This window comes from Entelurus aequoreus, linkage group LG20, assembly GCF_033978785.1.
Source record: "Entelurus aequoreus isolate RoL-2023_Sb linkage group LG20, RoL_Eaeq_v1.1, whole genome shotgun sequence".
Classification (NCBI taxonomy): domain Eukaryota; kingdom Metazoa; phylum Chordata; class Actinopteri; order Syngnathiformes; family Syngnathidae; genus Entelurus; species Entelurus aequoreus.
In genome coordinates, this window is record NC_084750.1 from 28,889,008 (window position 1) to 28,907,578 (window position 18,571).

Consider the following 18,571-nt stretch of genomic DNA (forward strand, 5'->3'; position numbering starts at 1 on the left):
TGTCAATCACAAAGATTATTATCAAGGCGAAGGTCAGGCTGGTTACAAAAATAAATTCAAATTGCATAAGAAGGGACTCATAAAAACTGATAAGTAAATGTACATAAAATTACGCACTGCTTAATTCATAAATAATAATATGTTGTTATTTTTTAATAAAATATCAATACAATTCAAGTGCAGATGAAAATACAGCTTGACCACTTTAGTCATAATTAAGAAACTTCTCTATGACTTCTTCTGTTTGTTTGAGATTGTCATTACCGCCACAAGTGGTGGAAAAGTGTATTACAACTGAGTACCGCCGCGACCCATACGGACCACAGCTGAGAAACAAATATTCTTGGGCAGGCCTCTAGGGGGCTTCAGAAACAACAGTCCTAAGTTATGCGAAACAAAAAGGTCCACTGCAGAGGATGTGGACTCCCAGGAGGTTCATTGAGGGCTACTTACTGCCACCTGGTGGGCTTTTATTGCAACACATGACAGTCAAGACTGGCGTCGCTTGAACAAAGACCACTTTATTCTTCCCAGGGAGGACTCACAGCTGGAAAGTGCTACAAAACAAAGACAGACGAACGTCAACACGGAGTCAAAAGCGACTTATCTAAGACACGCGTCTGGTCCTCTCTCGCTCTCCTCCCACATGGTTGCCCTTCCCGGAGTGTTGCGCCACGTGCAAACGCTGCAGACGGAACGCCGTGCTCACTTCTTGGCGGGGGGCTTGTCGTTGTATTCCAGGAAAAAGTCATTGCACGCCACGGTGAGGGCGCCCACCAGGATGATGAACTCGGTGAAGTCCACCTCGCCGTCCCCGTTGGAGTCCAGGTCGCCCATGACCTTGTCCACCGCCTCCTTGTCTTGGGCGTTCTGCACGGGCGAGACAGGAAAAGGTTCACATGGATGGTAACACCCCCCGCCCCGTGGTGGCCATTACGTACCCCCAAGTAGTTGCCCAGCTCCGCAGTCAGCATCTCTTTGAGCTCGGCCCTGCTCAGCGTGTATTTGTCGCCCTCGTTGCCCGAGTACTTGTGGAAGGTTTGGATCATGAGCTGCATGGCGTTCTCCAGGGTGGAGGCGTTCTCCGAGTTGGGCATAGACATTCTGGGCAGAGAAGAAAGACCGGAGTGAGGCAAAACGCCAGCCCCTGGGAGCAGACAACATGATCCCTGCAGGACTGCAAAGGTCCTGGGACACATTCTCACTCAAAAACAGGCAAAAAGGGGGCGTCCAAACTTTTGACCAGCGATCGTCGTCTTACCTGACCGGAGGGCGAGGACAGGCTGGAGGTTCAGGTGCCAAGAGAACGACTGATGAAGACGAGGATCAGGACCCTCGTCTTAAATACGGCTTCCACCTGCACCCAATTCCTCCCCCCCCCCTCCCTCTTCCCCGCCTCCTCCTGTGGAAGCATCCGACACCTGTTGAGTGGACACAAAGAAGATGTCCCCTGGGACAAATGAGCAGAACTGTTTTCACACACCCTGAATTAACATGAAGGGTGCACAACAACAAATCGATCCTATTCATCACAATTCTAAATCGATTCATAGTTCAAAATGGATTTTATATATATATATATATATATATATATATATATATATATATATATATATATATATATATATATATATATATATATATATATATATATATATATATATATATATATATATACAGTCGTGATCAATATGTTTGGAGGAGAAAAGGTGAGGCCTTTAATCCCAGGAACACCAGGCCTACCGTCAAGCATGGTGGTGGTAGTATTATGCTCTGGGCCTGTTTTGCTGCCAATGGAACTGGGTCTTGGGCGCAGTTGGGTGATCCAACAGGACAATGACCCCAAACACACGTCAAAAGTGGTAAAGGAATGGCTAAATCAGGCTACAATTAAGGTTTTAGAATGGCCTTCCCAAAGTCCTGACTTAAACGTGTGGACAATGCTGAAGAAACAAGTCCATGTCAGAAAACCAACAAATTTAGCTGGACTGCACCAATTTTGTCAAGAGGAGTGGTCAAAAATTCAAGCAGAAGCTTGCCAGAAGCTTGTGGATGGCTACCAAAAGCGCCTTATTGCAGTAAAACTTGCCAAGGGACATGTAACCAAATATTAACATTGCTGTATGTATACTTTTGACCCAGCAGATTTGGTCACATTTTCAGTAGACCCATAATAAATTCATAAAAGAGCCAAACTTCATGACTGTTTTTTGTGACCAACAAGTATGTGCTCCAATCACTCTATCACAAAAAAATAAGAGTTGTAGAAATTATTGGAAACTCAAGACAGCCATGACATTATGTTCTTTACAAGTGTATGTACATTTTTGACGACAACTGGCGTTCATATATATATATCATATATATTTATATATACATACATATATATATGTATGTATGTATGTACTTATTAGGTGTGGTGCATCTCTCGGAAGCGGCTGTAGCATCGGAACACGGCCCCTTTTTCACTGCCGTACATTTAAACAATAACAAAAATAACAAAAAGACATCATACATGACCAACACATTTACAGGCTTGTCAGACAGGTCGGGCGGGCCTGCTGTTAAGGGCGGCTATAGCTGCAGGGATCAGGCTTTTCCCGAGGCGGGCCCTCCGGAATTTGATGGTTCTGTACCTGCGCCCTGATGGTAGTGGAATGATGTATTGGTGTAGTGGGTGAGTGATATCCTGGACTATCGTGTTTGCCAGTCGAATGATGGACCTGTGGTTTAAATCTGAAATGTTGGGTGTGGGTAGGCCGATGATTTTAGCTGCTATGTTTGTAATGCGTGTGTTGGTTACAGAAAGCATAGTGAACAGTACATAAGGATGGGTTGAACAATGCAACAATATAAACATTTCTTCGAATCTTTTACAGGTGATGTCAGCAGGCTGATGCAGGCCCTGCCAACGTTTTGGAGATAAAAAGTGGGTGTTCCAAAATATGATGAAACTCGTTAAAAAACAAGCCTGAAATCACTTCTCTGCCTATTTTGGAGGGAATTTTATAGGAGTATGAATTTTTGGGCACCTAACGATTCGATCCAATTTCGATTCCTGGGGTGACAAAAGTAATTTTCAAAATTATGAATCAGTTTAGAATCGGGACGAAGAAGAATCGCGATTCAAATATGAATACTTTTTTTTTTGCAGTCCTGGAATTTTACCTGTAGACATTATTTTTAGGTAATACGTGCCAATGTCAAATATTTTAGGGTCAAATATTTAGGAATTTGATGACGTTTTTTAAAGAACAGCACAGTCCTTAAGTTGTACAACAACAAAATTAGACAAAATTTTTCAGGAAAACTAAGTTTATGTTTGGAATTTTGTAATTTTTACGCAAACTTATCTTGACTTCTTTGATTTGATTAAAAAAAATGTAATCAAATCAGCACAAATTGTTTTATGAATTTGTTTGTAGGTTATTTAGTGTTTTTATATAGTGTGTCCCTGAATAATGTTGCTAATCAATTATTATTTTTTGAGGGTTATTACATTTTATTTTTCAGTATCAAATGGTTCAAATCTGTCAAAAAAAACAAAAAAAAAGTTTAAATAAGGATTTTTTTTTTCTCTGAATTCAATGCATCCAAATCTATTCTGTTGAACTAAAAAACTATGTTAAAAAAGTTTATCTTTATGCTTTTCTTTTTTGTTTTCTTTAATGATAATAAGGATACAAAGTTGTGCAGAGGTGTACTTATAACAATTCCAGAGACAAATTACATGCAAAATGTTTTCTTCTTATAGGGGGGGCGTAACAGAAAATAGTTGAGCAACACTAACTTAAACAAACGCTAAAATGTATGGAAATGTTTGAACACGGCATGTTTACAAGCGTGTGTGTGTGTGTGTGTGTGTGTGTGAGTATAGTGTTGCACGTGGAGCACAATGGTACGTCTCCTGTGTGCCAGGGTCTGGTTGCAAAGCTTGATGCACCAAAGAGCTGCTGACTTGGATCATCGGGGACGTCACACCAAGCTAATTTTAGCTGGAAAGTACTGTTGCACGTCACAGGAAGCACGACACACACACACACACACACACACACACACACACACACACACACACACACACACACACACACACACACACACACACACACACACACACACACACACACACACACACACACACACACACACACACCACCCTTTCTAGATGTATAAAGATTTGTATTTACAACATTAATAATATATACATACCATCGTATATAAAAAAGCTTGTTGTGAAAAATCAGTTGGAATTTCAAAAGAAAAAGGTCACAATTTTACAAGAAAAACTTAGAAATTTTTCAGTATTATAAAAGTCGTCATTTTACTCACCGCAAGTCAAAATTTTACAATAACAACTGGACATTTGTGCAATATTATGATAAAAGTTGGAATTTTACTCAATAAGAGTCGCAATTTTACAAGAAAAGCTTCCAATTTTGGCAACTTTATGAAAACAGTTTTCGTTTTTTTTACTCAACAAAAGTCACAATTTTAAAAGAAAACTTAAACATTTTGGCAGTATTATAATAATAATCGGAATTTTACTCAAAAAATGTCACTATTTTACAAGAACAACAACAAAATTGGCAATGTTGTGATAAAAGTCAAAATTTTACATGACAAATGTCAACATTTTGTATTAAAAAGTAATAATTTTACCTAAAAAGGTAATACATTTACGAGAATATATTGCAATATTACAGAAACAGAAAGAATATGAGAAATGTTCCCTTTTTTATAAGAAAAAAGTCAACACATGGTGAGAAAAAGACTGCTTTTAGTTAATTTTTTTTTTATTTTAGAATTTTTGGTTTGTAAGTGGTTTTTAATCTTCATTATTTACTTCAAGTTATGACAGTATGTCTCTATCTACATATTTATTTATTTTTTATTTTGGCCGAATGGGGCGCATTTCAATTTCTCACACACACTTGCTATTACATATGTTGGCCAGAGGCGGAGCATTTAAAAATTGTACACACACTTGTTATTTCATATGTTGGCCAGAGGGCGAGCATTTAAAATGTGTACAAACACTTGTTATTTCATATGTTGGCCAGTGGGGGAGCATTTAAAATTTTTACACACACTTGTTATTTCATATGTTGGCCAGAGGGGGAGCATTCACATTTTTTACACACACTTGTTATTTCATATGTTAACCAAAAGGGGAGCACTTTTAAAAACAACACACAGTCAATTTGAAAAAATCCCACCTTTTTAGGACCACGCTCATTTTGATAGATTTCACCACCAGGGGTGCAAATGAGATCTCTATTTGTTGTTTTTTGTAATGTGCTTAAGGCCGATGACAAACGAGTCACGGACCACAGATGGCCCCTGTGCCGCACTTAGGGCGACCCAGGTGTAGAAGCTAACTGTTAATGGCCACAATAGTCTTAGTACTGTAGTGTATTTGTTCATCCTACGGTCACATACGGGACGCGGGTTGTCTTACGTCAGCACCGGAAGTCGTAAAATCAGGGTTTTTTCGGGGATGTCCTTCTTTAGCTGCCGTCTTGTTTTATCATATATTGCTGCCTTTGCACCTGTCAGTGTTTACTTTTGTATGTACATTAAATCAAAAAAAAAATCCTGACTTTGGAGCAATGTTCACGGACTCTAGTATTTGGCTCTCTATTAGATGCAATGGTTTTTCCGTATTGGGACCATGATTTCAGTCCTAACTTGGTACTTTTCCTTGTTGATGTCTCAAGAAGGGTAGAAATACAAGAACACACACACATGACAGACGACACACAACGTTGTCAATCAGTATGAAGCTTTTATTGGCGTTTTTGCTAGGAAGTCCTTCAGCATGGAGGGAACATTGACTACATGCTAGCATGATGAGTTAGCTGCATTTTTGAAAGAATTACAAAAGGAAACATAAAAAAAAAGAAGCATGCCGGTCCCATAGACGTCACGCCGTCTACGAAGCCACCGCGTTGGATTCACTCTTGGCCTGGCTGATGGACTTGGCCACGTAGCCAATCAGGGTGAGGTATTCCTGGAAGCTGACCTTGCCGTCGCTGTTCTCGTCCAGGCCGCGCTGCATCTCCTTGATGGCCGCCGAGCTGTTCGTGTCCTGACGTAGGGGGAGGAATGTCAGCGGGAGGGCAAAATGGCGAGTCGGGGGCTTTCACTTACTTCCATGACGCCGCCAAGTTGCTTCTTCACCAACTTCTGGAAGGCCTTTCCATCCAGGTTCTCCTTGCCTCTGCTCGACTTCACGAAGGTGGTCACCACCGTCTGGATGGCGGACTCCATGTCTGAAGAATAAATACAAAATCCTACTTCATGATGCGATAATGATCATTTATGTATGTTTATTTATTTATTTATTCACTGTTCTGTTACAAACACAGAAAATGGGATACAACGGCTATGGTATGAAAAGGGTTAGGATTAAATAAGCTCTGCTTCTTCCTATTCCTTTTCGGACGTGCTGTAATGAAACAAGTGGAAATATGTGATGTTTTGTATTGTATGCATGTTCAAAACGAACTGAAACTGAAAGTGATGTCTCAAAGCTACCTACAACAGGGATGTTGAACTGGTTTTCATTGAGGGCCACATCAGCTTGTAACAGCCAATAATGTATGAATTGCTTTATTAATTATATTAAATGTTTTAAGTAGACTGTCGATTTTACAGTAAAAACTTTACATTTACAAAATTTTACTGTAAAATAGTGTTTTTTTAAATTATTTTTTACAACATTTTATGGTAAATGGAAAAACAGTACCACTGTTTGTTTTTTTGGGGGAGAGTTGGGGGGGGGGGGTTTACGGAAAAAGCTGGCAGCTTAGTTGCCAGAATTTTACTATTCAATTGACATTGGTTTTTACAACATTATATTGTTCATAGAAAAACAGTACAAGTTCTTTTTTTTATTCGGGCAACTTAGCTGCCACACTGCAAAAACTGAAATCTAAGTAACATTAAATATCTCAAATAAGGGTGATATTTGCTTATTTTCTGTCTGATAAGATAATTCTTCTCACTAAGCAGATTTTATGTTAGTGTGTTTTACTTGTTTTAAGGGTATTGGTCCTAAATGATCTCAGTAAGCTATTACAGCTTGTTGCTGAGATTTTATGACCTATATCGGGGGTGTCCAAAATGTTTCCACTGAGGGCCGTACACAGAAAAATATAAGCATGTGGGGGCCATTTTGATATTTTTCATTTTCAAACCTAAACAAAATATATGGATTTTTTTTTTAACCTTTAGGGCTCCCGGGGACTATAAAGGGTCTCAGTCATTAAACTGTTAAAAATAAGTCAAATTATTTTTTTATTTTTTTATTTAACGCTTACAGTAAATCTCTATATCAACTTGAGGTTGATGTAAAGTAAAAAAAAAAAAAAAAAAAGGTTTTCTGTCAAAGACAACTTTGTTTTTTATAGTAAAACTGAAATATGCAGTATTTAATAATTAGAGCCTTAAAATATCAATAATGCAGGACACCATTAAGTCTTTAATATTTTTGAATAATCACAGTGAAAAGTTAAATAAAATCCTACTAAATATATTTGGGATCCAAAAGGTCCCCCACTCATAAAGTGATACATTTGTATTAGTTTTTTTTACTTTTAACACTTAAATTACGAGATCAACTTCAGATATATCTGTCGATTTTACGTTTGAACTATTATTTTGTTTGTTTTATGCTCTTTTGTCAAATAAAACGTTGATGTTTTTATATGGCAACCACACAATATATGCAATATTTTTTCCACATAAAACATTTTAAAGTGATATTTTTTAAGTAATAATTCATTATAACATAGACTTTTAGTCTTTTTTTTTTTTTTAGCAATGGCAAAAAAAAGAAAAATAAAGACAAAAGAAAAAAAACAGCCTGCATGGCATCTTTGTGTCAACATTGCAACTTTTTCTTGTTAGATTTCACCTCATTCCACTTTTTTAAAATGTTTTTTAAAATTTTTGCAATATTATCAATTTTGCAATTTTTGCAGAATGTGTGGCGAGCCGGTAAACAATTAGCTGCGGGCCGCAAATGGCCCCCGGGCCGCACTTTGGACACCCCTGACCTATATTGAGTAAAACATGTTTGAAGCTAGAATATCAACTGTTGCAAAGTTGTGTCATCAACACTCACAATTATAAAACTACTTTTTTTAAAGTAATAATTTCTTATTTCAAGCATAAAATAAAAAATCATGACTTTGACACAAATGTGTCTCATAATTAAAACAGATGACAGCCAAATGGACTTTGCTGTTTTATTTTCAATGAAACAGTAGAACATACGTACTCATATAGTAGTACAGTTGGCACAGTACAGTAAACTGACAGTTAATATTTAAACATTTAAGATGTGACATTTCTAACAATTTTGAACAGAAATAGTTCATGCGCATTCAGATGAATTCTTCAAAATTACGACAAAACATTTTTTTGGGCTGTATATATGCGCACTAATTGGCTGAAAGAGCACGCACTTGGCGCGATTATGTCATGTTATCGATGGAAAAATGCATTTTTAGACAATATGATTTGCCTGAGCGGATAGGAGACCCCGAGAGTAACAAGCGGTTGCCTTGTTGCCTTTCCATTAAGAACAATACATTAGTTTTTAGTATAAGTTTGTTGGTTTCAAGAAATGTAATGCCAAGCGCATATCATTATGTCAAGATAATGGCACTAGCATTTACTTCATTTAAGAATATTTTTCAACATAGTGAGCAAAAAGGTCTCTTTTTTTTTTTCTACCAAGAAAAGTGCACTTGTTGTTAGTGAGAATATACTTATTTTAAGGTATTTTTGGGTTCATTGAGGTTAGCTAATTTTACTTGTTTTGGAAAGTCTTGACAAGCCAAATTTTCTTGTTCTATTGGCAGATAATGTTGCTTAGTTCAAATAAAATACCCCTCATTTTTGTATTTTTGTTTCTTGTTTTTGAACACTGACTTTTTGCAGTGCAGTTTTTCTACCGTAAAAACAAATGTACCGTCTTTCCATCTACAGTAATACACCGTTAAAAACAACAACCGTAGATTTTACAGTCAAAAACTGGCAGTTATCTCACCTTCTAAGTAGCCTCTGATTTACTAATGGTTTGTAATGTAAAAATGTGTAGAATAAATATACAATTTCAACATTTCTGTCAAAGAAGATTTGCTTCAGACTGCGACACAAAGTCATTTTGATAGTAGGCTAATATGGTAAAATGGTAAATGGGTTGTACTTGTATAGCGCTTTCCTACCTTTTTTTTAAGGAACTCAAAGCGCTTTGACACTATTTTCCACATTCACCCATTGACACACACACATTCACACACTGATGCGACACTAAAAATGCGAATAATATAGCTAATATAGACACTTACATCATGTGTCGCCTTCATTATAAGACTTATATAAGACTTTTCATTCTTTGCGGCTCCAGACAGATTTTTATTTTTTATTTTTGGTCCAATATGGCTCTTTCAACGTTTTGGGTTGCTGACCCCTGAAATAGGCGACTATGTAATAATATGAGGTGAATCCTTATATATATTCATACATTATTCACTGTTACTAGCGACAATTTGAGGGTAGCCATAACTGCCATGTGGCCCTCAATGAAAATGAGTTTGACAAACCTGCCATGAGTAAACAAAAACAAACATTTATTACTCATTTAAATTATTTGGTTTTTGCCCCTCATGGTCCTCCTGTGTCCGCGGAATTAGTCCCTGAGTTTGTAAACATAAACAAACACCAACTGTTGTTCAATTATCCTATCCCTAACTCTTACTTATCTATTTGCTAACTTCCTGTTAAAATATTTTTGTTGTAACGTGCTTCCATCTACACTTCTTAAACTTTACTGAGCATTTTTTCTTCCATTGTTTTGAATTAAGTTAACCCCTCTCGGTGTGTAACATGTTTAGCGATAGTGATAATAATTAGAGATGTCCGATAATATCGGCCTGCTGATATTATCGGCCGATAAATGGTTTAAAATGTAATATCGGAAATTATCGGTATCGTTTTTTTTATTATCGGTATCGTTTTTTAAATTTTATTTATTTTTATTAAATCAACATAAAAAACACAAGATACACTTACAATTAGTGCACCAACCCCCAAAAAAACCCATCCCCCATTTACACTCATTCACACTCATTCACACAAAAGGGTTGTTTCTTTCTGTTATTAATATTCTGGTTCCTACGTTATAAATCAATATATATCAATAAAGTCTGCAAGGGATACAGTCCATAAGCACACATGATTGTGCTGGTCCACTAATATTACTAACCTTTAACAGTTAATTTGACTCATTTTCATTAATTACTAGTTTCTATGTAACTGTTTTTATATTGTTTTACTTTCTTTTTTTATTCAAGAACATTTTTTAAATTTATTTATCTTATTTTATTTTATTAATTTTTAAAAAAAGGACCTTATCTTCACCATACCTGGTTGTCCAAATTAGGCATAATAATGTGTTAATTCCACGACTGTATATATCGGTATCGGTTGATATCGGTATCGGTAATTAAAGAGTTGGACAATATCGGAATATCGGCAAAAAGCCATTATCGGACATCCCTAATAATAATACTTAACAATGACACTAAAAATGCGAAGAAATTCATTATTTACACTGCAAAAAGTCAGTGTTCAAAAACAAGAAAAAAAATACAAAAATGAGGGGTATTTTATTTGAACTAAGCAAAATTATCTGCCAATAGAACAAGAACATTTGGCTTGTCAAGACTTTCCAAAACAAGTGAAATTAGCTAACCTCAATGAACCCAAAAATACCTTAAAATAAGTATATTCTCACTAATAACAACTGTGCTACTATATGAGTACGTATTTTCTATTGTTTCATTGAAAAAAAAACAGCAAGGTCCATTTGGCTGTCATCTGTTTTAATATGAGACACAATTGTGTCAAAGTCATGATTTTTTTTTCATGCTTGAAATAAGAATGTATTACTTTTATACTTGTGAGTGTTGATGACACAGCTTTGCAACAGTTGATATTCTAGTTTCAAGCATGTTTTACTCAATATAGGAGATAAAATCACAGCAACAAGCTGTAATATCTTACTGATATCATTTAGGACCAAAACCCTTAAAACAAGTAAAACACTCTAACATAAAATCTGCTTAGTGAGAAGAATGATCTTATCAGACAGAAAATAAGCAAATATCACCCTTATTTGAGATATTTAATCTTACTTAGATTTCAGTTTGTGCAGTGCATTTGCCGCGACGCAGGTGATTTATATCAACGTACGGGAGCGAAAGAGAAAGTTAATGTGACAACGTGTTCAAGTCGGAAAGGTGATACAAACTGCTGATGTCAGCATTCCGGATGCAAGGTGCAGGATTGAGGCCTGCGTGCTCGCTTAGGTCAGAAAGAGAGAGAGAGCAGGGTGGACATGGAAGAGGAGGACGAAGAGGTAAGCACAATGTGAGCTGTGATCTCTGACGGAGGACATCTGATCTCCAAGATGCTAGCGGCGGGGTGGTGGTGGTGGGGGGGACTGGTACTCAGATTACAGCCTACCGGCCTTCTGCTGTACTCTGTATATTGTACTGTATTGTTTACCGTACTTGTATACTGTACTGCACGTGGTCACCTATTGACATGCCACAGATTAGCATTACTGATTTTACATGGCCATTTCAACACCTCCAAATTTGCTAATGAAAACACTTTGTAGGACTCAGCAAAAGACAAAAACTTGCACATTAAGCGTCAAAGAGTTGCAAATTTAAAAAAAAACTACTTCATGCTTATGGCAACAGAGCGTCTAGCGCGGGGGTCAGCAACCCGTGGCTCTTCAGAGATGTGTGAAAATGGAAAAAGATGAAGAAAAAAATTTCTTTTTTGTTTTAATATATTTTCTGTAGGAGAACAAACATGACACAAACCTTCCTAATTGTTAGAAATCCCACTCTTTATGTTATACATGCTTCACTGATGAGAGTATTTGGCAAGCACCAATTTGTCCTACTAATTTTAGCGACCCTTAAACTCATCGCAGTTCATTTACATGTATAACTTTCTCCGATTCCGCCACAGAAAGACGTGTTTTATGCCACTCCTTTGTCTCATTTTGTCCACCAAATGTTTTATGCTGTGCGTGAATGCACAAAGGTGAGCTTTGTTGATTTTATTGAATTGCTGGAGTGCTTAACAGGCATATTTGGTCTATCCATGACTGCAAGCTATTTGATGCTAACATGCTATTTAGGCTAGCTGTATGTACCTATCGCATTATTATGCCTCATTTGTAGGTTTATTTGAGCTCGTTTAATTTCCTTCACTTATGTCCTCTGTGTATTTAATTTATATTTGCATGTCTCATGACACATTATCTGTATGTAATATTGGCTGCATTTCTGATATTTGTTTGTGTGCCATGTTGTTCCAGACCACAGCAAACGTTACCCAACTTGCAAATATTGTACTAAATCCGTTAGAAGAAGACACCCTGCCGTTTCCTTTAACTTGGATACACACATTCATTCTGAGCCAGTAATTTCCAGAAATGATCTCATCCTGTGAGAAGCCTCCATTTTACTAATGATGTCCTATGTTGCAAAAATGAGTAGAATAAAAATTTAAATACAACATTTCTGTCAACAAAGATTTGCGTCAGGTTTTGATAGTAGGCTAATATAGCTAATATAGACATTAGACACTTCCATCATGTGTTGCCTTCATTATAACACTTATATAAGGCTTTTAAAGTCATTTTGATAGTAGGCTATTATAGCTAACATAGACACTTACATCATGTGTTGTCTTTATTAAAACACTTATAGAAGGCGTTTAATTTTTTGCGGGTACAGACAGATTTTTATTTTTTATTTTTGGTCCAATATGGCTCTTTCAACGTTTTGGGTTGTCGACCCCTGGTCTAGCGTCTTGGAATTGCAACTGAATGCGACGTCTACTGTATAATACTTGCAAATGAGACTCAACAATGTTACAGAACTAATTAGAGATGTCCGATATTATCGGCCGATGAATGCTTTAAAATGTAATATCGGAAGTTGACGGTATCGGTTTCAAAAAGTAAAATTAATGACTTTTTAAAACGCCGCTGTACGGAGCGGTACATATCCGGTAAAACAAAGACAGTCTGGTATACTCTGGACTGAAGCTGTGTGCCTTCATTGTTTTTGTAGCTGTTGTTTTGAGGCAAAAATAATGCACTTTGTGAAAGTCAAAGTATAGTATTTCCCATAGTTGTAATGGGTATCAGGATTATCTCAGGGAGAGCATGTCCCAAATTCCAAGCTGTTTTGAGGCATGTTAAAAAAAATAATGCACTTTGTGACTTCAATAATAAATATGGCAGTGCCATGTTGGCACTTGTTTCCATAACTTGAGTTGAAGTTGTCTTATTTTGGAAAATCCTGTTTTTGATTGATTGATTGAAACTTGTATTAGTAGATTGCACAGTACAGTACATATTCCGTACAATTGACCACTAAATAGTAACACCCGAATAAGTTTTTCAACTTTTCCACGTTAATCAATTCATGGTAAAGTTACATTGTTTAATGCATCCAGTGGGTCATCACAACAAAATTAGGCATAATAATGTGTTAATTCTACGACTGTATATATCGGTATCGGTTGATATCGGAATCGGTAATTAAGAGTTGGACAATATCGGGATATCGGATATCGGCAAAAAAGCCATTATCGGACATCTCCAGAACTAATATAACAACTGGACAGCACAGGTATCATAATCAGCTCTTTGCTAAATGTGAAGAGAAAAAAAAGGTGTACCGATTCCTAGGTGGCAGGAATTGGGTCTGTATCGTTTCAAAGGTACCGATCCCTACTACTGCGACCCTCCCTTTTGCTGGAAAGAGTCCTCCCAGATTCTTTTATTCAAGGCTGTCTGAATAAAAAGAGACGACTAGAATTAAAGATAAACGATTTATTCTGCACAGTACAAACAATAGCAATACCATCGCTGGAGAGTCTATAGTCTGGAGCATTGTCTAGAATGGTCGCTCTCCACATATTGATTGAAACCGAAAGTTAACTTGGTGTATGTGATCGGCACACACACGTTCTTGTCCACTCTCACGCTCCGCACCTGGTACATTGGAACACCATTAAAACAGAAATAATAATACGGGTGTGTTTGCGCAGAGATCAGAAACAGGGTGACATCAATGTTTTTATCTTCTCTGAGCAAAACTAAGGCAAAAACTAGAAACTTCTAATGCGTTCCATTTTTCCCAAAAGAAGAAAAATATTCCCCTGACACTATCTTCATGTTTTTTTTTAAAAGTTATTTAATGTTATTTCAGGTATTTTCCCTAAAATATGTATTTAGGCTATAATTGAACTAATTGATAGATTACTCAATTCCTAAAATAATCGATAGCAGTTGCAGCCCTGACTAAGATCAATACCCTGAGTGATTGATTAAGAAACTATCTCAACTAAAATGGCAGCTCGTTAGCAGACAAAACAACATACATCTGCCCCAATTTCTATGTTCCGGCTAGGGACGAGTACCGAATCCGGTACTTTTTTGGCACCGACCGATCCCGATTCACTTCAAATCTAACGGTGCCATCTTGCAGAACCTGGGTTGTGTGTGACACCACGCCCAGTTGCGGATTCCACTCCAGCGGCATTGAGAGCGGACTCATCCAAACTACCTCTAGGTCAGGGGTGTCCAAACTATGTCACAAGGTCCGCGAGGGTTTTTCCAAATTAATTGTGAATATCTGACAATATAATTGCTGCAAATTTGCCGCCATCTTGTGTACAATGAGAGTAAATTGAGTCAATGACCATACATTGTACTTTGAAGTGTACACAGCACAGCCTTTACTTTTATGACCTAATCCAAACAACCTTTCCTACTAATGGTGCATAAATCTGCTACCAACACAAAAAGTAGAGATGTCCGATAAAAATGCTTTAAAATGTAATATCGGAAATTATCGGTATCGGTTTCAAAATTATCGGTATCGGCTTCAAAAAGTAAAATTTATGACTTTTTAAAATGCCGCTGTGTACACGGACGTAGGGAGAAGTACAGAGCGCCAATAAACCTTAAAGGCACTGCCTTTGCATGCCGGTCCAATCACATAATACCTACGGCTTTTCACACACACCAGTGAATGCCACCCATACTTGGTCAACAGCCATACAGGTCCCACTGAGGGTGGACGTATAAACAACTTTAACACTGTTACAAATATGCGCCACACTGTGAACCCACACCAAACAAGAATGCCAAACACATTTCGGGAGAACATCCGCACCGTAACACAACATAAACACAACAGAACAAATACCCAGAACCCCTTGCAGCACTAACTCTTCCGGGACGCTAAAATATACACCCCCCGCTAACCCCTAACCCTCCCCCCAACCCCGCCCACCTCAACCTCCTCATGCTCTCTCAGGGAGAGCATGTCCCAAATTCCAAGCTGCTGTTTTGAGGCATGTTTAAAAAATAATGCACTTTGTGACTTCAATAATAAATATGGCAGTGCCATGTTGGCATTTTTTTCCATAACTTGAGTTGATTTATTTTGGAAAACCTTGTTACATTGTTTAATGCATCCAGCGGGGCATCACAACAAAATTAGGCATAATAATGTGTTAATTCTACGACTGTATATATCGGTATCGGTTGATATCGGAATCGGTAATTAAGAGTTGGACAATATCGGAATATCGGATATCGGCAAAAAAGCCATTATCGGACATCTCTAACTGCAAGGATATATATAATTTAGTAACAGACACGATCATAACAATATGTAATATGTACTTACAGTATTAGCACTTTAGGGCGCAACAAAAGACAAATAAACCACACCATAAGCTATACACTACTGCCATCTAACGTCTTGGACTTGCAACTGAAATAACAACATATTGTCATGCTTGCAAATAATAATATGATGATAATAAAACAAGATATAACAAGTGGACAGCAGTCATCTTTTTTATATGTTGCAATACAAATTAGATTTTATCATCAAAAACAGTTAATATTTATCAACAGAAAGCAAAAGTACCAAACACTGGTACTGTTGAGTATCCGTATCGGTTCCTAGGTACCGGGAATTGATACCGTATCGGTGCAAATGTGAACGGTACCCAACTCTCGTCCTGGTCTTGAGACATGTTTGCATAACCTCTTGTTGCGAGGCAGAGCATAAGCTCAATCAACCAATCATACGCTAGTAGCGCACAACGCCTCACACGGCAGACAAAGGGAAAAAAACACACACAAAGGAAATGACTGTAATACAACACTGTGAGTTGTGTGTTTATTTAGCTGATTGTTGCCTCACATAACTGAGAGAAGACAAAGCCAGGCGGTAAGAACAAAGTGATTATGTGCTTGTGTAAACAAATTAACTAGTCAAATTGGGGAGGTGGGTTATGCTGCCTCACAAAGCACCAAAAGGACAAGGACGGCGGCAAGAACACAAAAACAGAGTGGGAAAACTACGTATTTAAAGTATTATTAGGCGTATGTGTTTAATCAGGGTTTCTGCAATGCAGCTTGAAATATAATTAAACATCATTTATATCGTCTATATCGAACGTCGGCTTGCTCCTTCCCCGCCAAGTCCCCCAGCAAAGCTGCATCCAAAAAATGTTACCTTGTGTCAGACCAAAGTACTAGACTAGACTAGACTAGACTAGACTTCCTTTTTATTGTCATTCAAATTTGAACTTTACAGTACAGATAAGAACGAAATTTCGTTACATAAGCTCATGGTAGTGCAGGATAAAAAAGCAATAAGGTGCATATATAAATAAATAAATAGGTTACTGTACAGATAAATATATTGCACTGTACAGTGCATCATTTACGCACTGTAGCCTTTACATGTATGAACTTATTACAGGCATTTGAGGAACATGTTTGCTACTTTACGCAGAATAGAATAATTTAATAAGAGTAATATACTGGCTTTGGCTTTCGTTTTGGCTCGAAAAATAAAAACAATGATCTCACACAGTTTGTTATCTATGCACACAGACGCATACAATTTTCTCTCCGGTTTTAATGGTGTCATGAAGTACCAGATGCGGGAGTGGAGAAAAATGTGTACGTGCTTGGCACTCACATGCCAAGTTAACTTTCAGTTTCGAGCCCCCCCAAGGTACCGTATTTAGACGGGTAGGTTCACTCTGCTGTTGTCTGTACTTAGTCTTTTTTGTGACTGGAATAACGTCTTCAATTCCAGTTACTTCTCATCATTTCAGACAGCTTCAGCACTAAAGGATCTGGGTCAGGGGTGGGCAATTAATTTTTACCGGGGGCCGCATGAGCAACCCGAGCACTGCTGGAGGGCCACATCGACAATATTTCAATTACATTTTGCTCAATATTATTTTTGATATATACCGTAAGATAAATAATAATAATAATAATAATAATAATAATAATAATAATAATAATTAACAATAATAATAATACTTTCATTTAACCTAACTTAACTTTATACCAAAAGCACTGCTTTGGAAATCATTTGTACCCCTTTCAGAGATCACATTTAGTTGCCCTTAAACATTCTCATGTTGCACAATGAAATGTAAGCATAGGATGAAGTGTGCATTACTGTAACGTTCTCTAGTAACAGCATTCCATGATTAATATAAATAAATTAACATTAATAATAAATGACAGTAAAATAAGCACACGTATGACTGAGGAGTCATAGTGTAACTTTGTGTGGTGTTTGAGTTGTCCGACTTTTTGTGTGGCCATAAACGCACCAGTGGTTTAGTGGTATGCTGTTGGTGACAGATGACAAGTTGGTTTTGGCCTGGTTCGTATGGCAGAAAATGACTACTTTTTCGAGATAGAAGTGTTTTACTCATGTTTTTGGTGTGGTTATGGCCGAATATAAACAGTTTTGCTCAATAAAGTGATCGATATAATTCCTGTCCTCGAAGCATCTCGATAGAAGTTACAATAATTGAAAGGTGTTCAATTGAACGGTGTTGACGAACACCGTTAGGGCCGCTTATTGTCACTGTAACTCAGAGTTGCATTGCAAAATTACACAGAATAAATGTGTTTATTTTGTTTAGAATTCAGATGGGATTTGATTTGGTGCGCGGCATATGTTTGGTGCGCAGAGGACGCTTGAGCAGTGCGTAATTGCGCAGGCGCGCACCTTAGAGGGAACGTTGCTTGGCAGTCCATGTCTTGTTGAAAACACGCCATTCGTCATCAACTTTTCTCTTTTTAGCGTCTCGGGTGTAAACCGTGCATTACTTGTCGCTGTGCACCTTCACTCACAGGTTACACCCGGACATACGCCCATAGATAACACTTTTCAAAATAAAAGCAGCACAGTTGTATTGCACGCACGACATAGATGTTTTTTCAACTTTATTTTGTAATTTGTGATTGCAGCTGTTCACATTCACTCACAATCACGCACGCGCATACGTCCACACGGAAGTAATACAAATAACGCTTTTTAAAACAAAAGCAGCACCATTGTATTGCACACTCGACATAGATACTTTTTAAAATGTATTTTGTAATTTATGATTGGCCTCACGCGGGCCG

The 18,571-nt window shown here is 37.4% G+C and overlaps 2 protein-coding genes across 5 annotated transcripts in view; both read right to left on the reverse strand.

Moving 5' to 3' along the window:
* Nucleotides 1–386: 386 nt before the first annotated feature.
* s100t (S100 calcium binding protein T) lies at nt 387–1,570 on the reverse strand. Of its 2 annotated transcripts, XM_062028893.1 has the most exons (3): nt 1,262–1,570; nt 942–1,104; nt 387–870 (listed from the first exon to the last, which is right to left on the reverse strand). In XM_062028893.1, the coding sequence occupies exons 2-3, from the start codon at nt 1,101–1,103 to the stop codon at nt 706–708; spliced, it is 327 nt and encodes a 108-aa protein (XP_061884877.1). In that variant the 5' UTR covers nt 1,104; nt 1,262–1,570; the 3' UTR covers nt 387–705. The 2 variants fall into 2 exon arrangements, with proteins under 2 accessions (XP_061884877.1, XP_061884875.1); XM_062028891.1 differs by having other exon boundaries at nt 942–1,570.
* A 4,201-nt stretch (nt 1,571–5,771) lies between these two features.
* si:ch211-105c13.3 (uncharacterized protein LOC325758 homolog) overlaps nt 5,772–18,571 on the reverse strand; it is a 58,858-nt gene continuing 46,058 nt past the window's right edge. For all 3 annotated transcript variants that reach the window (XM_062028896.1, XM_062028895.1, XM_062028894.1), the window contains 2 exons: nt 6,151–6,272; nt 5,772–6,088 (listed from right to left, as the gene is read on the reverse strand). In XM_062028896.1, the coding sequence (XP_061884880.1) occupies nt 5,933–6,088; nt 6,151–6,270 (276 nt within the window). In that variant the 5' untranslated portion in view covers nt 6,271–6,272 and the 3' untranslated portion in view covers nt 5,772–5,932. The remainder of the gene's footprint in view (nt 6,089–6,150; nt 6,273–18,571) is intronic.

Excerpts from the sequence above, each read along its gene's own strand:
- s100t (XM_062028891.1), bottom strand. The coding sequence starts at position 1,199 with ATGTGTCCCAGGACCTTTGCAGTCCTGCAGGGATCATGTTGTCTGCTC. Across the intron at positions 871-941 it reads AGCTGGGCAACTACTTGGGG|AACGCCCAAGACAAGGAGGC; the intron begins GTACGTAATGGC and ends TCGCCCGTGCAG.